Raw genomic sequence first — 26499 nt, 5'->3', positions numbered from 1 at the left:
AATTGTCAGCGTTGGAGAACAGATAATATCTGTTCTCCAGTACATTTGTAGTGCTTTGACATAAAATGTCAAAACACTACAAATGTACTGACACTAACACAATAGGATCATAGCAGTCATCAGTGCAAGAGCAGCATCCTACACAGTAACTCTGTCTGCAAGTGCTGCACTTAAAGTTATTACTCATCTGATATTTTCATGTCAGATTTGAATTCATTGCCTCTCAATTAGACAATGGACCTACTAACTGTTGTGGACATGACGTTTCCACAACTTTCCAGCTGACAGAGACCACAATGAAGTTTAACTACAGTAGGCTACCTGTCCCTGTCTCTTTTGTGCAAAATCCCACCCCCCCCCCCCCCCATATTACTTTAATACAAAGAGGTGGGGGCGTATTGAAGTGTATTTAAAAATGGTTGTCTACACTTTTTATAAGTTATCAATTGACAACAGTGAACTCACCTGTGTCTCTGTCAGTGTGTGTGAGTGTGAGCTACTGTTAGATGAATGGTCGTCCAATGTTTTAAAGTGGTTGGCATCATGCGTCGATCCATGCTAGTGGGGTAAGAACAATCAAAGTTAACAGTCATTTTACAATAGCTTGATATTAAATCAATAAGCCACAAGAGGTCTGAGGTTACCTTGTATTTTATAATGGCTGAAAGCCCCACACACACTGACGTGCGTTCACGCCTCGCCTGACACTCCGATACTGTTCTATTTTCCAGGCCGCGTCGCTGCGCACCCGGTGTGTGTCGGGCTTGAGAGGCGTGGTGAGACATGACGCACAGCGGATATGCTTGATATGAATGTGAAGGTCACGTAAAGAAACGCTAGCATGGCTACTTAGCTACATTACTAGGGTGGTTGGTTAGCTGTTCATGGGGGAATAGGAGGCACTTGCTGTCTTTACAAGCCCCACCCGGAGCCTCTCGTTCACAGTCCTATGAGCGCGGGTGGTGCTTTAGAATAGCCTGGTTAATAAACCAGACTAATATCGCACGGACCGCGGGATATTAGTCTGGGGAGGCTCAGCTTGGATTTCATTTCCAGGGAAACATTTTCTCTTTGACGCAATTGGTCAGAGCTACTGTCAGTCAAAGGTCTCAAGCATTGAAAGTCACTGTACCAAAGCCCGCCCATATTGCATACCGTGTCCCGATTGGCCGCCCACATTCTCTGGTGTAGGAAATGGGCGTACAATTGAGCCTCTCCAGACCGAAATCCGCCGGCAGGCAATTTATTTTTGCCAACGGCTGATTCGGTCTGGTTTATTAACCAGGCTAAGGGTGTGCTACTGTGCTTAGAAGCCCACATGGCCAGCTGGGTTTGTAAGGAAATCAAGCCTAGTTCAGCTGCAGCACCGTGGAAAGAAACAACGCACCTGGGATTGAAACAAACTGAATTACGGTGTAGATTATTGTGACATTTAGTACGCAGTCTAATCAGAAACCTGCCAATCAGAAACAAGTCTTACCATTTTCATAAGACACAGGAACTAAAGTTGGTCTGGACTACTGTCAGTATGAGGACCCCCTCAGAAAACGACATGATGCATCTCAAGGGGCAAATAATAATAATAAGGACTTTTGTTGGTGCTATCCCTTTTGGGAGTGTTTGACTGTACTCTGTTGCTGTTAATACATTTCTGTCTAATAAACTATTCACTTAAGGTGCATAGATTTATCCGGATAGCACAAAAAGTCTGAAGACTTAATTCCTGCGATCCCATTGCGATACCCTGTATATACAATACTGTATGTTAATCGCAATATTACACTCAAGGTTGTGCTTTACTGTTTTGTTTAGTGTTGAATGAGAAAACAATGTTACACATTAATCTAATCATCTGAGGACCCCCCAAAATAATTTGGGGGTTTGGGAACCACTGGTCTCCAACAGTGACCTCTTGAGACATGGAAGTGTATGAAGTCCTCCTCACAACAAGAATGATAGGATTCAGGTCAGGTGGTAATTTTTCACCATAGTTTCAGTCAACGAAATTAACACTTTCCTCCAGCCAGGTTCACTTTCAACATTGAGATGTTCAGAACATCATCGTACCAGTTCCTCCCCTCTCCCATCCCAAGAGGCCAAAGTGTCTTCTGTGGAAAGTTTTACCTGTTACAAATAAAGCAAAGTATAACAAAAAAATGTTATTCCACCATTCACGCATAAAAGTGGTCCCTTACTGTATAAGCCAGGAGCAGCTTGATGTTGAACATGACACTATAGTATGCAGGCAGGGACTTGCAGTGGGCACCATATTTTCCCCCCAATTATAATGCTACATGCAATTCTTACCAGACATTGCTATTAATATATAAAAATAGACCATAAACAATGCCTTCCTGTGTGGCACTGATTGGGGTACAGTAGGGAAAATATGTATTGACTGCAGCCAAGGTGTGAGTGTATTGCCTATAAGGTTGTGAATGTCATGAGAGGGCTTTTACCCATCATGAGATGTATCTTGTTTGGCAGCTTGGTAACAAACAACACCTCTTCATAGCATACTGTAGATGTGTCATCCCACTCTAATCCGCATACAATTATTCATGTATTTCTTTACATGTGAGAATTTCTTGAGTTTTCAGTTACGGATCCCCATTAGTCCTCACTACAGTGAAGACTACTCTTCCTGGGGTCCAAACACTCATACAATCAAATTAAAACATAATACAATGTAATACTGTCATTACATAATTAGTTTAGTGGATTTGACCAGGAGTGTTTTATATCTGTATTCTTTGACTCGAGCAATTTTTGTAGCTACAGCCACCCACCTCGTATTCATGACTGGTCCCTTTGTCGTTATGAATCGGCTCCTCGTCTTCCTCGTCTAGCAGCTCCGTTGCCTTTCAGACAAAAGAGGAAAACCAAGGAATGAGTCACATTATGGATCACAGTCAGTACTAGCAGCACGCTGAAGATGCAAATTAAAGCAAGCAAAGCAAACATAAACGACAGCCACCACAGCTGTTGAGACAAGCACATTGATGTTAGGACAAACACAAGGCCCTGAAAGCCTGTATTTGAGGGTTTTTTCTGCCAGCATCACTACATTGTAAAGCATTTAAAAGTGCTTTAAGTTATATATTGTTTAAATGTTTTGTTCAAAGTCACATATCTCTCTATTGTAGTAATGATAGTAGCTACTAGTAGCTACCATCATATCAAAGCGTTCATTTACGAAAGAAAAACGTTAGAATATGGAGATAAGAGGTTTTCGGCCCGACAACGTTATTACGTTTTTGTTTAAAGTTAGATTTCTTCATATATAAATGTTTTCTCCAGCTCATTCATAAATACACGCGAGCGCGGCACGCACGCACCACTGGAACACGAGCTTTGTCCTCGTCCCACCTGAAAATTTACTATTTTCTGGTTATAGAGCTGAAGAGACAGGGAGCTGTTACTGAACAATAGAGAATAGAGGAATAAAGTAGCTTTTAACAATACATTTTTTGTTTCAAACAAAAAAATATTACTTTAATGTTTGTATTTCAGTATAACTGCCTTAACATTATATTTTTTCCAACATTGTAAATTCTGATTCATATTTCAGTTTTAGTTGTATTTTGCCACACAGAGCAGCACATGTCAGTGTTAGTGCGCATCAGACCAGTGTTGCCAGATGTACGATACGATAACTATCGTATTTGTACCATGCTCTTTACCATCAATCATTCCAAAAATGCTCAAATATTAATTGATACTGCAGGTTGCCTATAATGATTGCATGCGTATATTATTGAACAAACCAAGGTGGAGCAGTGCAAGTGAGTTATTCTGTAGTGTGGGAGTTTACACCTTTCATGCCTTACTGAGACACTTATGTGTCGGCTCAATGAGTCTAAAAACTGCATAATTATGCTGCTATGTAACCCCAGCTTCAGTAGCACCAGGTACCGATCTGCTTTTTGGAAGCACTGGTATGAATGTTTATTGTAAAAATGATGTTTTTATGGGTTAGGGGTGTTTCTTCTCTGTATGTACTGTTTTATGTTGTCTGTTGTTATTGGACCCTGAGTCTGAACAAATAAAGTTGATTGATTGATTGATTGATTGATAATTCACCATATCACAAAAAAACTCAAGTCAGTAAGTCAGTAAATCTGACCCTAGAGTTGCACTTAGAGGCATTTAAAACACCAGTATTCCAGTCCAGTTCCAGGCTTTTAACTGTGCAAGCTCCAGGAAGTTGTCTGATTCAATGCATATGTGATGTGTAGTCTGAGTCTCATTCAATGTTGTTTCTTAAGAAAAAATACTTGATTGTTTGTGTGAAATTACGTATTATTTACACCTGTGATGTATATATATTTTTTTGGCTTTGTACGATAGTTCCCATTTGGCAACACTAGTGCAGACCAATGTGTTTTGTTAGTTCCCGGTTTTAGCTGGAGTCTCCAGTCCGTTTATTTGCGTTTGGTGGACATTTACCAGGCGTTGTCTCTGTCTCTTATGTCTTCCTTTGTTTCCTCTCCCCTGGTTAAGAAGTTCACAGTTAATCAGAATGAAGGAAAAGGTCAACAAACATGCATCACTCACAAGTGGGTTGAGAAAGAAAGAGTTTAAACGGATAGTTCTCCCGAAAAATAACTTTTTTCTGTCAATTACTCACGCCATTCTTTTGTTGTCGCTAAGCCTAATCATTAATTTTGATGACCAGCAGTGGTTCCCTATGGAGACACAAAGAGTTTCCTTTGTGTCTCCATTTAGGGAACCACTACTGGTCATCAGATGGGGTGAGTAAAAAAGTAATTTGGGGGTGAACTATCCAGTATTTAAGCACTTAAACCATATCATTTGTTGAGCGGAGTGCCTCAGGGGTCTATACTAGTGACTCTGTTTTTTGGTATCAGTTAACTTCACTGAACTTAGCCGATCACAATGTGTTGTTGATCTGCACTTTTCTGCAAAGGTATTCCCCGGAATACGGATGCTGGGATTTAAGTGGTTAAGGAAGATATGAGAGGGGGTAAAATAACAGTAATTGAATAAAAGTCAGTAATGTTAAGGTTTATCAGACTGAGGGCCCTATCTTGCGCCACCCCTTACCCTAAACTTATTTGCCATGTTTTTCTATTTTAAAACATTTTAATATAGTGCAACTAGCTAATCTACATCGACACGTTGAGAGCTTGTAAATCAGCTATTTTAAAAATGTTTAAAAATAGTATTAAATGGCAAATACGTTTAGGAATAAGGGGTAATAAGGGGTGCCACAAGATATTGCTCTGAATAACTAGGCCTACATTTCGAGTATTATTTTATATACACTCACAACATAATGTCACTGTCAGGCAGAAACCTCGTAATTTCAGAATCCTTTATAAACAGACTTATGTATTTATTTATTTCCATTTTGTACATACAGTACAAGATTTTCTTCTTGGGGGGGGCTAATTAACACCCTACTGGATCATACAGCTTCACACAAAAACATCAAAAGTGTCAGATCAGTATAATCGAAACGCGGCGTGAAGCGACGTGTTTCGAGCTTGTGGATCTGCTACTTTTCAATTTGACTTCTGGAAAGGCGCAACAGTTTTTGGACATAGTGAGGTTTCCACCCGACAGAGACGATATGATATTACGGTACACATGAAGGCTATGAAATCATTATGAGTGTATGACGAGTGTATACTATTTCATGTTTATTCCATGGTATTTCTTTGGCGATCAAATATAGGCAGGATTAATGACGGTTTTGGAACATCGATCACGACTACTGTCGCGTCCCACGAAGCTCTTTGTACCTTCACACCACGATCCTTGTGCTTCCTCTTATCTGCCGAGCTCTTCTTCACCGAGTCTCCTCCCTGTGACAGGAGCTGACGCAAGTGCGCACACGCACACACACACACACACGCACACGCACACGCACACACACACACACACACACACACACACACACACACACACACACACACACACACACACACACACACACACACACACACACACACACACACACACACACACACACTTTATTTGAAACCACATTAAATAGCTCTATATTATTGTATGATAGTAATCATTGCTATATACTATAGAGTGTTTGTTCAGTAACAGGAGTCTGTATGTCTCTCCAACTCTTTAAAGACAGAAATGCATTTTCAGGGCCGGGATACCAGTTTTATCCAATCAGGATAGAGAGCTCAAGTGAAATTGGAAGTGATGACACAAAGAAATGAGCAGACCAAATTGGCACTGGGACACTGAGTGAGGTGTTAACTGTCTTGCTCATGGATGCCTTGACACATAGCCGGGGCCAGGTGACCAAACCTTCATCTGCTTCCCAGGCGGCCTCTCGACCCATTCCGCTATGGCCGCCCGCAGCACACACCGTGGTCTCCTTACCTCTCGTGCTGTGGTGTGGTTGAAGGTAGAGTTGGTGGCGGTGAGATTCATCCTGCGGGAGGGTATTTCTCTCCCGTCTTCCTCTGCCATCGTCATCATCACCGTTCCCTTGGAGCCGAGCTCCATCATGCCCAGCTCCTGCTGTCCATTGACGCCCCACATGGGCGGATCTTTTGCGTCCTCGTTCAACGATTCCTTGGAGAGGAAGAGCATCAATCAAACATGTCTGGGCATATACTGATGACATCAGGGATCTCCATTCTCCATATATGGGCACAAAAGGGACACAGACAGACAGGTGCAACTGATTGACTGGTCGGTACTCTGACAAAAACCCCAATGGTCCCACTATGACTCCGACATATCGGTTAGATTGGCAGCACGGGGCACGGTGGCACAGTCGGTAGTGCCTCACAGCTAGAAGGTCCTGGGTTCGATTCCCGCTGGGGACACTGTGGGCGCTGGGGGCGTGTTCCCTCCTCCACGTCATCAGTGCCCATACCCAGCAGGGTTGACCGAAAGGGCCTTTCTGTGTGGAGTTTGCATGTTCTCCCCGTGTCTCCTAGGGTAGGTACCCTCACAAAAAAACATTCAGTAATCCTGTTCTGTAAACTACCTCCACCTGGCCCCTGGAAATTCCCCCCTGTCAGGTGAAAAGAAGCAGCTTGGACTCCTCATGCATAGAAGGAAGCATGAGGTCAGTCCGCTGCCCCCCTCAGGTTGGCAGAGGAAGTGTAGCACCCAGGATTACATTAGATAATTGACACTGAGGCCCCTTTTCCACCGGCTGGTTCCCAATGGGAACCGGTTCAGTTCTTTTTGGTTCTTAATCCATGAGCCAGAGCTCATGGACTGAGTGTGCAAAACCATACCTATATTAGATTGTTATCACTATGAAACTTGCCCAATTGAGTACTTACACGAAGACAATGATTATTGTATTACAAATTTTACATTTTTAAATATGCAAATGAGGCATGATGTATAGGAAAATATGCAAAATAATCAAAAATATGAAAAAGCTACTACTGTATTAATTTACTTGTATTGATCCTATAAATTCTAGTTTCGTTTTTTAGCACCAATTATGTAGCTCTGGCTCATGGACTGAGAACCAAAAAGAACTGAACCGGTTCCCATTGGGAACCAACCGGTGGAAAGGGGGTCTGGGTGAAAAAAATGGGTTGCAAAATCGTGGGATAAAAAATATAGAAAAAAAAAGATTGGCAGCGCGACGTAGGTGTGAGGGCTGCCATGACAGAAAACGATATGCACATCCCAGTTTCAGAATACGGTGCTGGACCCAAAAAAAAGTGGAATGTCCGCACACGATATGACACGATGTGTCTGCTGTGACAGACACATATGCAAACAAAACAGACACTTAATAAATAGATCAGTTCTACTTACTGTGAGAGGCTCTTGAAGTTGTCTGTCCAACTCGGTTTCCACCTCGGACTGTTTAGGCAGATCGAACGTCACCGAACTCTGTCACAAAACGGGATCACATTCACATGTGAGCTTCACTGGGTCAAATGTTTAAGTCTGAGATGCAGATGTTCAACAGTTGTAATGGTGAAAATTTACCATTTGCCTTAAGCTCAATGTATTGTGCATATTATACTTATGCATGTATTGTGCACATTGTTATTGTAAAAAATAGATGTACCCTACATATTGGACGAGAGAGAGTTAAGTATATTCTTTTTATCAGAGTTAAGTATTTAATGCAGGAATTTTACTTGTTACACAGTATTTCTGCGGCATTGTTACTTTTACATTAAGTAAATAATTAAGTAATTATTTTCTACCACTGCCTGTTACTGTACAGCATAGCAGCAAAATAAGTGTCAGAGACCAACCCAAAAATTACGAGCAGCCGAACACACACACGCGCACACGCACGCACGCACGCACGCGCACACGCACACGCACACGCACACACACACACACACACACACACACACACACACACACACACACACACACACACACACACACACCCCCCCCCCCCTTCTGGGGGAAGGGGAACATTCACCATAGAGTACAACAAGCTGGCTGTCTCTAGGTCGAAAAGGAAGGCACCACACTAGATAATTCATGTGGAACCATATGCAACACTGACATTTAATAACCTTTTCATCCACATGCTGCACCCATGACTAATAAGATACAGTGTGTCACAAGGAAAAGGTGAGAGAATATCCGTTTCCATTAGATCAGGTTGAAATTAACTTTTATACGTGACAATTATCTACTTTAACTGCATCCCTACTCTGGACGGAAGGGGAACAACGACAACTCGCATGTAAACCTCTCCTCCTCGCTTGGAGACGGGACTGATGTGTGGAAGTTGAGGTATTGGAATTTGGCCATAACAGAGTACAGTGCGATACCTTGAGCTCCGTGATGACGGTGAATTTGGCCATAACAGAGTACAGTGCGATACCTTGAGCTCCGTGATGACGGTGAATTTGGCCATAACAGAGTACAGTGCGATACCTTGAGCTCCGTGATGACGGTGAATTTGGCCATAACAGAGTACAGTGCGATACCTTGAGCTCCGTGATGACGGTGGATCTGTGAATTTGGCCATAACAGAGTACAGTGCGATACCTTGAGCTCCGTGATGATGTTGGATCGGTGAACATCTTCCTCCTTATTGGTTCTCCTGGAGTCATCCAGCACCTGAAGCAACTCCTCCATTCCATCCTGCAGCAGTCTGTCAATCAACGCCTTCAGCAGGGACAGCTGGGAAATGGAGTTTTTAGTTGTCCTTTATTTCGACCAGTGATTTTCAACCAGTGGTCCGGGGACCACAGTGGTCCTTCATGGGATTCCAGGTGGTCCCCAGCTAAATGATGGAAACTTGGTAACCAAATGGACCATTCTATATCTTTAACTCTTGAGAGCATAAGGTTAAACCAAATGGACCCAGAAGGGTCCATTTGGTTTCCATTTCATTTTACACTCTCAAGAGTTAAATTATGGTTAAACATCTGCATTACTTAATTTACAAGAAGTCTACACAATAAGAGAATGTAAAATAATTGTTATTTTGATCAACGTTTTCCTGTTATCTCTCCTAATGGTACCAACAAAAATACAGCATGGAATTGTGGACAAAATCTTATCCAATGATAACAAAATATTCTTTAGTTTTGGGTCTGAGAGGCTAAATCTCAAATGGTGGTCCGTGCTGAATAAATAATGGGCCTTGATATGAAAAGGGTTGAAAACCATACAGTGATTATGGTCATACAGTGATTACTGAACTACAGTCAGGGATTGTTTTGGGGGACACACGACGACAACTGTATGAATTCTTTGTTGTGAACTGAACTCACCCGAATTCCATAGCCTTCAAACATCACCTCAATGTCCTAGACGAGATGGAATCACAATGATCAATTATTTAATTAATAATCAACAAATGCATGTCAATCTGGGGGTGCAACAGTTAATTGAACTTTATAAAAATCATAAAATCATTATAAAAAGTAAATGATTTTTTATAAAACGTTCAAACATGGCAGGTCTACAAGCTCACAACTAGCTTGTATAGCGGTTATTTCTGCGCCGTTTGACAATGTATAAATACTTCAGTGGTTAATCAGAATCTTTTTTATTTTAATGTTTCTTTTTGTGGCTTTCGCCTTTATTTTACAGTTTTTATGGAGGGATAGACAGTAGGCTGACAGGAAATGGCCGGTTAATCAGAATCAATCAACTTCATCACTTTAATTATATATAAATAAAAACACAATTATCTATTTTATTCATTGACTAGTAACTCTGAAGACCCCTGCTGTATTTACCTTCATTTCAATAGTCCTGCCAGAGGGACCAACATCTCCCTGTAACAACATGAAAGCAACAAGATGAAATGCTAAAATTTGCAATGATCCACCATACATATTATTTTTTGCTGATATAAAAAAATAAAAAAATAAAAATGAATGGCGATTACCTTGTCTCCTTTGAAACCTGTTTCTCCTTTATCTCCCTGCAAGGACATACATAAAACATATACAAGACAACTTAGACAACTGTTGCTGGGCCATTACATATATGTATATATGCTATAAATGATCTATTCATCAGATATCCATTGTCAGCCAGTGATGGAGCAGCTTACCTTTATACCCGCTGGACCCTGTAGTACAGAGACAGGAGAGACATGCATTTAAAATGCATGCAGATACAGTAGAAGAACCATGCATTTAGAATGCATGTATAGAGTCAGTGGTGGAAAAAGTACTAAATGTCTTTACTTAAGTAAAAGTAGCAATACTGCACTGCAATGTAGAAAGACTGTTACGTAAAAGTCCGGCAATCAGAATTGACTTGAGTAAAAGCACAAAGGTGCCCCATACTCCCATTTCACTAGTTTTCAAATGTATACACTATACATACTTTTTTTGAGAATAGCAGATTTACAAGCTCACAATGTGTCACATTGCGACGCATTGTGAGCTTTTTGATCGGCTATTTTCACATGGAAGAAATGTATATACAGTAGGGCTGAAGTGGGTCATTTATGTTTTGTAATAATAATCAAAATATACCAAGCAGTTTTAAAATAATTGCAGTGGAGTAACGGTATGGTATTTGCTCTGAGATGTAGTGGAGTAGAAGTAAAACTAGTGAAAATTGGAAAAACAAAATTGTACATACTGTAAGTACAGTACTTGAGTAAATGTTACTTTCCACCACTGGTATAGAAACATGCATTTAGAATGCATATGCACCAGTTCTGTTTTTGTTTTCCCGCCAAATTTAGAACCGGTTATACACCGAAAATGAATTGGTTCCGAACACTAAAAGTTGGTTTGAACCGGCTATAACCCCTAAATACCAGTTTGGGGCAAGTTTTTCATTCCCTGAACTTGAAAACCACATGTTCTGGGCATGCCAACATTCTAAAGGTTGAAAGATGCAGATGCGATGAAAATAATGGCAAAAACGACACAAAAAATTTGCTTGCCATTAATTAAAGTGATGTGGTCTAATTCAGGGGCCTTCAATGTTTTTCAGCCCAAGAACCCCCTTATGAGAGAGAGATGAAACAGGGACCCCCACTAGATTTCATATTCGTTGGATTAATGTTAACCACTTAAACCGTCCAAACTTAAACCTGACCTTTCACTTTGTACTTGGTCTGTTCTTATTCCCCTCTACAGTGTACACCTCTTTGCTGGAAATAGCAGATCTACAAGCTCACTACGCCTCGGAGCATCACTTTATAGGTTACAACCTGTCAAGCTTAAATCATGCATGGATGGACAGGCCTTTTCAGACTCCATCATGGCATCATGACTCCATCATGGCCCATAGCACTTACCCTAACCCCTTAGATAGCATTTCTGTTGGCTTAGATAGCATTTGACACAGACTTATAGCATGTTATGTAGACAGCACTATAATTGTATTGTATATAGTCATAGCACGCCATAGTACATATGTATAGCATAGTAGTGAATATGTATAGTTTATTATGTATAGTGTATGTATAGTTTCATCATATAGATATTCCACTGTTACCTTCTTAGCTTACGCATGTTTCATCATAAATGCTTTTATGTGATGTATTCCCATGCTTTTGTTCTTGCTTAAATGTAAGTCGCTCTGGATTAAGAGCGTCTGCTAAATGCCTAAATTGTAAAATTGTAAATTGTTTATGTCTCGTAGAGACAGAAAATCTCTCTGCCATGAGTAATCCTCATCAAAATGAAAAGTGAGAGCATATAGGCTATGTATACATTTCTAACGGGCGTAATCTGTCTTCTTCACATCATCCAAGACAAGTGCGTGTGTCTAAAACCCCCACAAGTCAACTTAATAGTCACTTTAGATATTCTGCTCATGTAGGCTACAGGCACACTGGTTCCCCTTCAAACTATGAGGACACACAGTGACACAGGCCACTTCACTAGAAAGAACCAAGATTCTAAGAATCCTGAAAGGAAAGACGCATGAATGCATGCGAGACATTATGCATTTAGAATGCACAGAAGACACATGCATCATTTATAATGCACTGTACTGTAGATACGCGACTTTATTAATGCATGCAGATATATGCATTTGATATCGCAGGTATCTATAGTATGGTATGACGCCCAGCTTATACCACAAGCCTATTAATTAATAAGCACAAGAGCAGCACACGGTGACACCAACATATCAACTTGTCAAGCGATGATAACACCACAGAGTTGTTGAACGACATGTACGCACTAATTATAGCAGCTGTGGGGCAGTTAAAGATGTGCTCTGATTTTTGTTTGTTTTTCACGTGTTTATGAGGTGACAATACTTCATTAGACCCCTTGGTGTGGTTGTTATGTGCAATGTCTTCCCTTTGTAGTGACATCACAAAATCACGGCACTCCATCATTAAAGATAAAACTAACCGGAGCTCCCGGAGGACCCATTGGCATCGTAAAGGCTTGTCTGAGCTCATCCACGGTTGCTCCCTGCCAAAAGATGATGAAGCAAAAATGTATTATTATATTGCTTTATTTGCTTAGCATCGATCGGTCCGTTTTGCTAAAAGACCAGCATGCAGGTGGAGTTCAGGTCGCACGTCACACAGCTGCTATAGGGAGCATAGTAAGGCTTTGATTTATGACTGTGTACAGGAGAGAAGTTAGCGCTAACGGGCTCATTAGAAGAGATCCCAAGTTTTATTTTTGAGTGGTGCAACCACTCCAAGGAACAGCAATGTCCGTGTTCACCTATGTGTTCACCTATGTATGTGTTGGTTCATGAGCACCAGTATGACTATGACTACCGTACCAGTAGGGGCGCTGTTGTGCCAGAAACAGAGAGAGAGAGATATAGTATTAGTGCTGCACTGTTGCCTGCTAATGAGAGAGAGAGAGAGAGAGAGAGAGAGAGAGAGGAGAGAAGGGGGGGGGGGGGGGGGAGTTGCACCACTCAGTTCACACGGGTGTGATTTTTTTCCTATAGCCAATTATGAGCTGACCATCAGGGAAGAGGACGTCAGTCTATCGTTGTGACTTGTTTAAGTACCTTGTATGTTTTGTGAATCATGTCACTGCGCTGTAAACTTTCTATTTGTTCTACTCAGTCTGGGTCTCACAGGAGGGCTGTGGAGTGTGGACACAAAAAACTACACTGTATACTACCACTACTACTACTATATAAATCATAAAATAACACAAGATATGTAGAAATGATCGTTCTTACCTCTGGAGTGACCAGAACCTGTGTACCAGGTAAGCCTGGAGCTCCTGTTTCTCCTTTAGTGCCGTCTTTACCCTGGTTTAAAACAAAGTATAAACATATTCCATTCACCAGATGCTGTTATTTCAGTGAAAACTAAATGTTATTAATGTTATTTTGATTGAGTTAAAAACCACATGACTTTAAGGCCTGAGGTCGATTCCAGTAGTCTTCTAAATCCTAAAAGTTTTCTAAATGTTTTCTAAATGTATATCAGTGGGGCTCAAACATTAATCTGAATACCACTTCAAATTTGGCCGCCAGAGATGGGGTTAGATGGGATATTAGTTAAAAATGTTTGCTTTATTATGCAAAATGTTAGCTTCTATGAGCTTGTAGATCTGCAATAGCCAAAGTATAAAATAATGGTTAAAGTGGTCAAAATATAAAAATACACAGTTGTCATGTTTTCCCGGTTTTAATGAGTTGGTATTATGATTTCATATTAGTTAGTTATATGACTTCACATGGATGTAATTGACCTTAAAATCATATTACTTTTAATATGAAATGACATTCAATCTAAGTAATTTCATCTTTAATAGACTTACATTAGTACCAGATCCACCCTTGTCACCCTGGAAGAAGAAAACAAAAAAAATACTTGAATGCTGATTTCGAGCACGTTTTGTATATTTCTCGCATGTTTTGTGTTGTTTGGAATCTAAAAGACGCATACATATAACTTTAGATAATAGTGTAAAAAGACATCGAGGGAGCACAACAGAAACTCATACACTCGGGGAAATGACAAATGCACTGATTTATCCAATTATAACTCAGAGAGTGCACAAATGAAACCAAATGGACACTTGCAGGTCCATCTGGTTATACAATTGGTTCGCCAACTACCTTTTTATCAGTAAACAAACACTTAATTAAAAACGGAGCTATGATGAGCTAAAGTTGCTATAAGCAATATTTCTCAAAATATAATATTTCTCCCGCCTGTCTATTTTGCTGGCTTCACAAGGTAGCACCACCGAAGAAGAAGTGTGCATGCTTGATTGCTTGTTTTGATTCTGCTGCGCGTCAGCAGCACCACCACCTGGCCGGCAAACGTTTCCATGCGACGAGGAGAATGTCTGATTCCGAAGTAAACTATCATAGATAGTATTGTAAACTATCTGCCATATTGGAAGAGTTTGTTCAATGGCTAAGATTAGCTAGTAGCTATAGTAATCTTTGGGGAAATGAACGTAAGCTTATGTTAGTGATACGCTACTAAAGATTTAGCTTTGAACTTTGTGTGTGCGACTGTGCGTGCGTGCGCATGAAGTGTCAACACCGTTATATTTGCTTCCCTGTAAGAGTACATTTTATTTGCGGATTCAAATAAAGAAACTTGTGTGTGTGTGTGTGTGTGTGTGTGTGTGTGTGTGTGTGTGTGTGTGTGCGCACGCGTGTGCGTGCGTGTGTGCTACAGCTCAATTCCTCCAGGGCAGACGAGTACAGCGATGGTTCTGGAAGTGGAGAGCAGTACACACTAGACTATGATATTTCCAGAGATAAAACTAGATTAAAACAAAAAACATTTCAGATTACTGAAATATGACGTAAATAAGAGTTCGTTCGAAAGCCTATGACTGAAACTAAGTCAAAGTTTGCCGTCAAAATTAACACTATCTCAGAGTTAGACATGGAACAAAGAACAAAATGGATACATTTATGGAAAAAAATATATAATATAATAAATGAAAAGTACCTTTTTGCCACCGTCTCCTCTCATCCCTCGTTCTCCCTGTGAAATAAAACAATTAAAGATAGATTTCATGAGACGTACGCGCAGTGGTGGAAAATAAATGTAATCAAGCACTGTATTTAAGAAATATTAGTACTTTTCATTTCAATAACCTTAATTCTATTCAATTCAATTACATCTCAAAGACAAATATTGTACTTTTTACTCCACTATAATTATTTGAAAACTTCAGTTACTAGTTATTTTGTAGATTTTGATTATTATTACAATATTACATTATATTACAATTTAGAAAATAGAAAATAGCAGATCTGCTATTAACATTTAAAACCTTGTGAAATAGGACCTTCTGCATAATGAGTAATTTTACTTGTATTTGTAAGTATATGTTGAAGCCAATATACTTTTGTATTTTACTCAAGTACATTTTTAATACTAAACTTGTACTTATATCATATTATTTCTACAATAGGGTATTGATACTTTTACTTAAGTAAAACATGTGAGTACTTAATTATTCTATCACTGGGAACGTGGCGTAAACAAAGGGTTAAATTAAAAAATAAAACATTTGAAAACTCACGTCTTTCCCCGTCACACCTCTCTTCCCATCAATGCCAGGTCTCCCCTGGAAGACAAAACAAATCAAATGTTTTATGTTGTTTCAATAGCAAAACGATTGCATTCATTTGCATTTCACTCATTGCTATAGGCTTCATATTAAATTAAAACTATGCCTTAGTTTTGAGAATTTCAGCGTTTCACCTTGTGGAAGATTTACCAGCATTATTGAGAGAATGTGTTATATCAGATTTTAATGAAAGAATTATACAATTTGTGGTAAAATGTCAAGTTCACGAATAGACCATTAACCGCTTGAGCACATTTTATTTAGGTAAGTAATATTTATTTGATCTTAGCGTTCAGACTTCACTTATTCATTATACTCACTGCTCAGCACATTTAAAGACAACCATTTAATATACAGTAATATACAGGTGTGATGGTACAATTCGGGAGTTTACGGGAGTTTGTTGGAAAGATTAACGGGAGTTTCCTGTAATATACACATCCGTATTCCAAGCTTTTTGCGCAGTGAAACCTGGGTGATTTTCACCCGGACAATAATTATATTTTTGTAATTTTCATAATGTTGCTGATGTCTGAGGTGGGTGGTTCTTTTCTTTTCATCATAGAAGGTAGGTTTGTTTCCCTGCACACATCCCTGGTTTTTTCTACAGGCAGGTGTTCACTCACGTATAGTGATCCCATATACCCACAACGGGCTTCATATGCATTACGCATACAACATCAACTAGCTCGCAGGCTACGCATGATAACGGAACAATACTCACTGGTGTTCCTGGTAAACCAGGCATTCCTGCAATCCCACCTCGACCGTGGTCTCCTTTTTCTCCCCTCTGTCACTCACACACACACACACACACACACACACACACACACACACACACACTTTAACAATTTTATGAATTCCATTTTTACAATTTTGGGGCATTTTTAACCGTAAGCTCTAGCAGCTTTACAAGCGTTGTAGCTGAGCTTGCTCACCCACTAGTTCTTATTACGATTTATTTTACAGATGCTAGCTATACAGTGTTTTGGTTACTTAAATTGTTTTCTTGTCACTCTATTTATGTGACCATTTTACTGTCATTTTACTGTCATTTGTTGACTGAATAGGGTTGATGACATTTACTGTGATCTTGCATATTGAATAGTCATGCTGCGATAACCGATATCGCTAAATGCCTAAATTGTAATTGTAAATTGCACCATTTGGTTCATGGGTCAGAGCTGCTGCAGAGAGACAGAAGTATTTCAAAACGGTGTACTCACCAGACCAGGTTCTCCCCTCAGGCCCTGCTCACCCTGCAGTTAGAAAATCATCTTTACATTTTCAGTCAATCGTAATTGTTTATGTAATACACTGGTAATAATTGTGTTCTGCGGGCAGATTTTATTTGGCTTCCTTCCTAAAATGTTAATATCAGCCAGTATATTCATGTGAAATTCATACATTGACATTTTGGTGATTCTTTTTTTAAATTGGCTAAAATGATTGTGATGCTATATATATTAACACATTTTGCTGTACTGGGGACCCCCTGGAAAACCCCCACAAGGACCCATGGGGGTCCCGGATCCCACAGGGAGTGCAACGAACCATGTACAACCCAGATTCGGCACAAACAAGGGACTCAATTATTTTCGCTCCTATGCCACCAAAATGTGGAACGCCCTACCAACAGTCATTAAGACATGCAAATCCCTTGACTCCTTCAAAACCGCTCTCAAAGGGCACCTACGGACAGCTGCAATTCGAAACTGGCCCCCGTAAAATCTGAATCCCCCCCACTTCAGTTAACAGTCTTTGTATTGAGTTTGTTCGTGAAATGTACTGTAATTCTGCAAACTGTTAATAAATATTTAAATCAATCAATCAAACTTTGAATACTATTGCGTAGCCAGATAACTATTCCACAATCTCCGAATGCTAGAGTCTGGAACTACACCTAGGGCGAGGGTTTAAGTGGCGTGTGTAACCGTTATAGTCAAACCTTGGATCCTGGTTTCCCTGGTAACTCCCCTCCACCTGTTCCAGATCCAGACACTCCCTGCAAAGCAGAAGAAGTGTTTGAAAACCACTCATCATTTAGATAATTATGAACAGACAGAACGCAGGTTCAATTATTTGACTAGGACTGTAATTATCGAGAAGAGCGTGTTAATAATAATAATAATTATTATTATTATGAATGTATTTTTTCTTCTTTAAAAATTGAGCTTGCATTATTTATTGTTTGATTGTATTTTATTTTATTTAAGTCTATTATCTTTCACAATCAATCAGTTCGATGAATTAGACTGGCTAAGCAAAGCATTTAATAAATGGAGAACATTCACAACTCATTCATAATGTATATATTGTACTGTATTGTCTCTGTCGGGTGGAAGGCTGATGCAAACTGTTATACTGTTCAAGTTTCAAATTCAAAAACTGCAAAAGTAGCAGAACTACAAGCTCAAAACGTGTAGCTTCACACCACACTGACACGCACTTCAAGATTGTCCATCTACTACTTTTGATGCTTTCGTGTGATGCTGATAGTATGATGAAGTAAGGGCATTCATTTTTTGAAAATAAAAAACACAAAAAGTTAGAATATGCAGATACCGGTAAGAGTTTTCCTACGATGTCTACATCTAATGAGACATTTCTTCAGAAATCATAATTGGTTTTGCAGAAGGAACCAGTATGATTCTGACAGTATAACTGGGATGTTATTAAAATGATGAATAATCATACCAGGGCTGGTCCTGGAGGGCCAGGTTTACCTCCGGGTCCCTGTGGTGAGAGAGTTTAATTCACGTTTCAGTATCATATCCATCCATTTGTATATGAATACATAAATGTTGGAAAAACTGCATCCATTCTCTTTGGATCAGTAATCTCAGCAAGGCAGATGGCTTCTTGGTTAGAGACTGAGTGGGTGACAATAATCACACAAATCTAAATTACCTATAGGTTCCATCCTGGAGGCAAATCTTTCTGGTGATAAAATGGCCACCAACGTAATCAAAAAAGTCAACCAAAGAACAAGATTCCTAACAAAAACACCTTGAAGACCCTAACAGGAGCCCTTCTACAAGGTTTCTTCGACTATGCATGCACCTCTTGGTACCACAGCACCTCAAAGGCCCTTAAAACAAGGCTCCAGACTTCCCAAAACAAACTGATCAGGCCATTACTTGGCCTCACTCCCCAAACCCACCTCACCCCTGCCCACTTTGACAGGCTGGAATGGCTTAGAGTTGACGACAGAGTACAGCATCTTGCAATGGGTCTGGTCCACAAAATTCGCTACACCACCAAGATACCCATGTATCTGTCTAAATACTTCCTTAATGTCAATGAAGTCCACACCCACAACACCAGAGTGAGTTCAACATACCATGTGCAACCCAGATTCGGCACAAACAAAGGACAAAATGTGGAACACCCTACCAACAGTCATTAAGGCATGTGATTGTGAACCCCTGGACTCCTTCAAAACCGCTCTCAAAAGGGCACCTATACGGATGGCTGCAAGCCTGCAATTCGAAACTGGCCCCTGTAAAAGTCCCACCCCCTTTTCCCCTTACTGTATATTTTTTCCCTTTTTACCTCCTTCTATGATGATTGATGTTTTTTGTTAGTGTATATTTGTACGTCTCTAAATGTTCTGATGAATTGAAAATGGTCAACCCTATTGTAAACAAGTGTAATGCTTTGTGCTTTAAGGGCCTTTCTGTGTGGAGTTTGCATGTTCTCCCCGTGTCCCCTAGGGTAGGTACCCTCACAAAAAACATGCAGTAATCCTGGTCTCTAAACTACCTCCCCCTGGCCTGATGGAGGGGAAAGGAACTGGTCGGAATAACGCGTTCCTTACTTCCTTCCACACGCTACGTCCAACTGACGAAATCGTGGGATAAAAAAATAATAAAAAATACTTCAATCAATCAATCAGTTTACCTTGATTACTGTAAATCACTCTGGATAAGGAGTGTCGGCTAAATGCCTATAATATAGGCATTTAGCAATACAATATTATTGTACATTGCAATTGTGAACTCACAGTAGGACCAGGCAGACCCGTCTCTCCTCTCAGTCCGGGCTCCCCAGGCTCTCCTATTTCACCCTGATACACAATAGAAGAGAACAGAAGAGGTTTCCAAATACATGTTGTATATTGCATATCATTGTTGTCAGGCAGAAACCTCATTAATTAAACTTAATTTCATTAAGTAAACAGTTTTGGACATATGAGGTTTGCACTCGACAGAGACGATACAGTATAATGAGATTTAGAGATGTGATTTTCGGTGCCATTACCTTAATCGCCCTGGTCAGTACGTTGTTGTCTGTGGATGTGACCTGAACACAAAAGGACATAAAGTCACATGTAATGAAGTTGCAGAGACTCAAGAAAACAAAACTAGGGATGCATGATAGACATTTTGTCCGATATCCAATAACTGATTAAAATCGATACCGAATGCGATCTTCCAATACATGGCGACTGTGGATTTGTATCACCTGATGTATAGGCCTATTGATTAGTTAAAAACAGCGTATAAATGTTGTAATACGGTATGTATACTACATTTTTCAAACTCATTTTATTTTGGTGGATCCTTTTGACAGTTTCCCCAGAATACACAGATTTGAATATTCAGCATTCAATCATCACAAAAAGATTTTTTTCAGCTTCACATTCAAACTAATATTGTAAGCCATTATCAGGATTATTATCGATATCTGTGTGATACCGATATTGTATTTTTAAGTAAATACTAGAGATGTACAGATAGCATTTTTACCATGCCGATACCAATTTCCGATACCCACAACTTGCATATTTTGACACCCAGTACGAATCCGTTACCAGTGTTTAATTTAAAAAGAGTGGCTTGAAATTAACAAGTTTGAGAACCACTGATCTAGGAATACAATATTGTCAAAGTGCAGCTACAAGTTAGTAAAATAATAATGTAAATAGTACAGTTAAGAGTATGAAACAGTAGTGCAAAATCAACTGAAGGATTCAAAATAGAAAATGTAAATGACACATCATCATACATGTGATAATGTACATGCTATCAGAACTGACATATACTTGCTGATACCAGCATTTCAGGCAGTATCGTCAGCTTTTCCAATACTGGTGTTTATCGGAGAAGCTGGATAAGTGGCATAAAGCTGAAGATCATAGCTGTTCTTACCTGAGCTCCACCAGGAGGGCCCGGTTTCCCCTTTGGAAGAAAAAAACACAGGTTCTAAACAACACTGAAAGTGTGATGTGTACAATTTCTTTTTTTTAAAGGCGGTCTTCGACGTTTTTCAGGCCAAGGACCCCTTCGCTGAGAGAGCGATGAAGCAGCTAGGGACACTCACTACATATACAAATTGTATACAATTGTCTTGCAAAGCAGCTTGGACTCCTCATGCATAGAAGTAGGCATGAGGTCAGTCCGCTGCCCCCCCCAGGTTGGCAGAGGAAGTGTAGCGCCCAGGATTACATTAGATAATTGGCACTGGGTGAAAAGAAAACTGGGTTACAAAATAGTGGGATAAAAATTGTCTTGCAGATCAAAATATATATCTTGGTATCTTACATTCATGTTAATGTGTATTTTTAGACATGTCACTTAAACCCTCGATACTTGGCTCTGTACTTTTTTCCATCTACTCTACACCAAACCTCTTTGCAGAAAACAGCACATCTACAAGCTCACAGTGCCTCGCATCGTGAGGCATTGAGAGCTTGTACTATGTCCGCTATGTTGGGCTATATAGTTCTCCTAAGAATAGGAATGCTAGGGTTCAAGTGGTATAACACACCTACTGTATTTCATGGGCTCCATTTTCGTTCGAGCATTCTAAATACACTATTCTCCCACTAAAGTCGGTATTTTGGTTACCTGTCTAAATCCCTAAAACACCTCTGTTACCCGTTACATTATGCATAGGTGTGGTTTGGGCGTTACAATAATTAAACCAATCACCGTGCCACTGCCTAGAAGAGATCCTTTATCCGTTGCCCGTTATGCCCAGTGCTATATTACTTCATAGCCTTACGGACGATCTATAGATGCCCATCGATGGAAGATGTGTTGCTGCCTTGAAGTCTCACTTGTGCTGCACTGCACTGCACCGCAAATATCGGTGTCGGCATAGCGGCTGACTTGCGGGCCACGTCGCGGGTAACGGCAGCGACGAAAATGGAGCTCCATGTGTCTTAATAGAAAAGATGTGTAAAACCTTTACATTTACACAACACTGATGATATTGCTGTCAAACAAGTTTATGAAGCCATCGATGAAATCTCAGGAAAAATGTATGATGTCTGCTGCATCGCTCTCAGCTAAGGAGGTCCTTGGACTGAAGACAGTTTTGACGACCCCTGAACCAGATTGCATTGAGGGATCACATGCACAATAAGATATATATTAACTTAAGATATACAAAAAGAAACCAACTAATAACCATAAATAGAAATATAATAATATAATTTATATAATAATAAATTATGAAGGTAAAACATACAGCCTCGCCTTTGTCTCCCTTCTTGCCATCCGTGCCCTGTAACGGAAAAAAACAGACATGCTGTGAATCATGACTTTCTACATTATTTAAACGCAAGCTTTTAATCATTTTAACCACTTTAACCATTATTTTATTATTTGGCTATTCCAAAAATGTCTTTGAATACATATATTTTTATAGCAAACATTTTTAACTCAAATCTTGAACAAAATATTTTGAGATGGGGGAATGGACATATAATATAGCAACATCCATTTTTCTGGGTTAAAAGACATTTGTCGAAACGTATGTCCTGCCTGCTGTGATTGTGACATAAATACTTGCTTCTACAAGCTTACAACACGTCGCTAATTTTGTTGAAGAGATTTAGTGTACATTGAAAAAGAACATACAGAGTACAGTGAAACTCAGGTCCGTTTTACCAAGTTTAGACTAGATGGTCTAAGTGGTTAAACTGAAGTGACATTGATAAATTCCCAATAAAAGTATTCTGAGGCACCCCTGGAATTGCGTCACGGCACCGACTTTGAGAAACCTTGCTGTATACCATTTAGAGCCACTGTAGACTCACACACTAGACTTATAGCACTTATAGCACTCTAGCACTTATACCAGTAAGATGCCAGTCGCATGCACGCATCCGCCTCGTTGACAGCAGACTGCTGGGTGAGCGCTAGTGTTTTGGCATGGGGGGTCGGATCAACATGGAATGAATTCTGTACTGGCCATATAAGGAGCATGTCTTTAGTGTACAGGGTTTGATGAGGTCAGATCAACATATGGAATATCAGAACAGGTCAGCTCCATACCGTATATGGAGATCTAAGGGTGGTAGCAGGGACATTTTCTTAAGTGTACAGGGTTTGATGAGGGCCCAGGTAGGGCCGGGCCTTCATTTTCGGGCCTGTTGATAACTCTCGCCGGCTGCCGCGCGGATACACTAATAACTTTGGGGCAGGCCCGTCTAGAGTTTGAATGGACAGGTGGGCCCGTTGAGAACTCTAGTTTTCGCTGGCTGCCGGGCGCGGCTGCACTAATAACTTTGGGGCAGGCAGTTTGAACTTTGAATGGACAGGTACAGTATAAGTCAAAAGGGAGACATCAAAGAGGAAGGATGGATGGGGAAGGATCAACATATGGAATGTCAGAACAGGTTCTGACATATATATGGAGATCTAAGGGTTTGAGGTCAGATGTAGAGTTGCTGGCCAATATTGATGACATCAGGGATTTCCATATATGGGCTTAACCGAGACAGCAGGTCGCATTTATCAGGGTCTCCACTTCTCCGTCCCTGATGATGTCACATGATGTCACAAGACCTGGGCACCATGGTGCCCGACACATGGGAAATACACGATTCCATAGTTAACTGGGACCTTCGGTCGCAAACAGGTGATGCCAATCAATGACGTCTGTGAGGGTTAATGCTTTAGGGGTGGAATTGGGCCTATTGATGACAACAAGCAACTTACAGGCAGGCTGGTTCCGGAGTCACCCTTCTCTCCTGGGTCTCCATGTCGCCCGGGCAACCCTAGCGGACCCTGGTCAACATTAAGGGACAAAACCAAAAGAATGTGGGTTTTTTTCCCGGTTCAACATTTTACAATTTACAATTTAGACATTTAGCAGACGCTCTTAATGCAGAGTGACTTACAGTAAGCATGGTAAACACGAGGTAATACATCAAATGCATATAAATAGTAATATAGGATCATAAACCAAGAGCCTATATCATCAGTCTAAACAGTATAATATATAAACAAACAGCATCTGTCTACATAACATGCTACCTAAACTAGATTTTAACCGATTGCAAGGCAGGGCTGAGGTGGAGTCTTAAGAGTTGAGTCTTCAGATTCAGGCGGAAGATTGGGAATGAGTCTGCAGTTCTAACTGCAATGGAGAGAAGGTTCCACAGTTTGCGCACCAGGAGGGAGAAGAGTCTGGGACAATACTGGTGGGCATGTGAACAAATACAAGAAAAACTAATCCCCTACCTTAATTCCTCGTTCACCAGGCTCCCCGGGTGGTCCTAGTTCACCCTGTAACAAAGACGACGAATACATTCACCAAAAAGCTATTATAATGTTATATAATTGACTTGAGAAAACTATGTAATGGTTGTTCAAGAATAAGGATGTTTACAATAAAGAACCGAAGTCTGACATCACTGACACTAGAGGCTGCTATTACCCTGGGTCACTGAGTTATTTTTCTTCCATTGAAAATACCATATCGACTATACATAGCAGCCGGGCTTGTGGGGTGGGACATTTGGTATATCGTCTTTTTTATTGGCCTAAAATATTGTCTATATACATACATTCATGAATCCACTTGCTGACCGGCTGTCAGTATTGAGCAATTGTTTTCATAGGGGTTTCTTGTGACCCTACCATTCATCATTAACATCCAATATAAATCTAAATGTCAAATAATATTTGACATTAAAGCAACTTAAAGCATAAGGAAAGTTTGACATATTATGTCAAACTTTCCTTATGCTTTAAGTAGCATGTGACATGTCAAACTAGGGGGTTTACATGATTCTGAATCCAGCATTAGTTTTGCACAAACTCCTTGGGCTAAAAATGGCCATAGCCGTCATGACAAATGTGATGAGATCACGTAATGTGATGAGGTCAGCACATTTCCGGGCACATTTAGGTCAAGTGGGCTATATGGCTGTTTTTAGCCCAAGGAGTGTTCTTTTATAATAATAATAGGCTCTTAATAGCATCATGGGATGTAAGAACTGTGTTCCAAAAACAAACAAATTAACCCCGCGATCTTACTCATATCCTCCTAGCCTAATTATGGACGGGGGGAATACAAGCACACTCTGTGCACACTGCAGTGTGACTGTCACACACACACACACACACACACACACACACTGGTAACCAGTAGTATGGTTGAACAAAGGAACTCAGGCGTAGACGTAGACTTAAGGGCAGTCCATACTGTCTCCGACCACCGAACCTTTCGTCGGAAAGATCAGACTTGATTTTTTTCTCCGAACTAGAGTTCGGCGAGTCACAACATCTGGGAGTGCAGCTTTCAGAACAAAAATTCGGAGGAATGCGTTTCAGAAGTTGCGAGTGACGTCATGTTGTAGTTGTATCGGAGCTTTCCGACGAAAAGTTCGATGGTCGGAGACAGTATGGACTGGCCATTAGGTGACATTCACACCAGAAAGCTTTGCTGCGATTAAAACAAATCCTGCTGCACATTGTCAGAAAGTGCACTTCGTTTGGCAGGTGTGAAGCTTCATTCGAATCCTAATCAAAGAACCGCATTCTACTCCGAGCAAAATGGGGTTTCGCTTCGCTTCCAACCGCACTTGATTAGGATTCGGTGCAGGTGGGAATGCAATCCGCAGTAAATAAAGGAAATTAATCAAACAATGTGGCGGGTGAGGAGCTGAACACAGTTGGAGACGGAGAATGCATATTTTACGCTGCGAAAAGATGTCCCGTTACCGTGGATAGACATGGTCGAATGAGGAGACTGAAGCCCTGATCGAAATGAGGACGAGTACATTCATCAATTTCTTAAGGAAACACATAAAAACATTACAGTGTATAGCCTACAGAATATTCTGTCTGTCTGTGCGTGCCGTAAACATGGAGTGCTGTCACTGTGTGGGGACTGGGGAGTAGGGACTTTCATCTCGATGAACTTGTAAACATTTTGCGCTGCTGTCTGTTATATCAGTGCGCTCAGCGCTGTGCCTCATGCCCAAAAGAACAGTGCGTGGCTGCGTGCGTATAGTGAGGTGCAAGTTGGCTGCTCGACAGAGTGCGTTTCTAGTTACTATAGGAATAAAGCTGTAACAGCTGTAAACATTCCAGTCTCAGTAAAGTACACAAACTTACCCTTGTTCCTGATTCTCCTTTGGAGCCTGGTTCACCCTGCATGCATGAGAAAGACAATCATCCATACCAGTGCTTCTCAAAGTGGCGTCCAGGGACCCACAGGGGTCCTTGAGGGGGTTCCAGGGGTCCCCGGTGTGGCAGAATGTGTTAACCCATTTAGATCTGAAAAGCCTATACGTTGTTAT

The 26499-nt window shown here is 40.5% G+C and overlaps 2 protein-coding genes across 2 annotated transcripts in view; both read right to left on the bottom strand.

The window, feature by feature from the left end:
* The window catches only part of LOC310853678 (uncharacterized protein), a gene marked incomplete at its 5' end in the record, with an annotated part of 54113 nt that extends 32051 nt beyond the window's left edge, over nucleotides 1-22062 (bottom strand). Inside the window, 14 exons of the mRNA XM_083758073.1 lie at nucleotides 466-558; nucleotides 2068-2124; nucleotides 2790-2861; nucleotides 4450-4494; nucleotides 5769-5843; nucleotides 6373-6567; nucleotides 7783-7860; nucleotides 8989-9123; nucleotides 9720-9755; nucleotides 10343-10378; nucleotides 13588-13659; nucleotides 19963-20025; nucleotides 21110-21139; nucleotides 22021-22062. Of these exons, the coding sequence (XP_083614199.1) occupies nucleotides 466-558; nucleotides 2068-2124; nucleotides 2790-2861; nucleotides 4450-4494; nucleotides 5769-5843; nucleotides 6373-6567; nucleotides 7783-7860; nucleotides 8989-9123; nucleotides 9720-9755; nucleotides 10343-10378; nucleotides 13588-13659; nucleotides 19963-20025; nucleotides 21110-21139; nucleotides 22021-22062 (1029 nt within the window). The remainder of the gene's footprint in view (nucleotides 1-465; nucleotides 559-2067; nucleotides 2125-2789; nucleotides 2862-4449; nucleotides 4495-5768; nucleotides 5844-6372; nucleotides 6568-7782; nucleotides 7861-8988; nucleotides 9124-9719; nucleotides 9756-10342; nucleotides 10379-13587; nucleotides 13660-19962; nucleotides 20026-21109; nucleotides 21140-22020) is intronic.
* Nucleotides 22063-23935: 1873 nt separating this feature from the next.
* col7a1l (collagen type VII alpha 1-like) overlaps nucleotides 23936-26499 on the bottom strand; it is a 76759-nt gene continuing 74195 nt past the window's right edge. The window contains exons 49-51 of the mRNA XM_083758072.1: nucleotides 26315-26350; nucleotides 24434-24478; nucleotides 23936-23977 (exon numbers count right to left, since the gene is read on the bottom strand). Of these exons, the coding sequence (XP_083614198.1) occupies nucleotides 26346-26350 (5 nt within the window). The 3' untranslated portion in view covers nucleotides 23936-23977; nucleotides 24434-24478; nucleotides 26315-26345. The remainder of the gene's footprint in view (nucleotides 23978-24433; nucleotides 24479-26314; nucleotides 26351-26499) is intronic.

Source organism: Protomyctophum parallelum, assembly GCF_964188405.1.
Source record: "Protomyctophum parallelum genome assembly, chromosome: 22".
NCBI lineage: Eukaryota > Metazoa > Chordata > Actinopteri > Myctophiformes > Myctophidae > Protomyctophum > Protomyctophum parallelum.
Note: the sequence above shows the minus strand (reverse complement) of the source record. Positions and strands in the feature narration are given on the sequence as shown.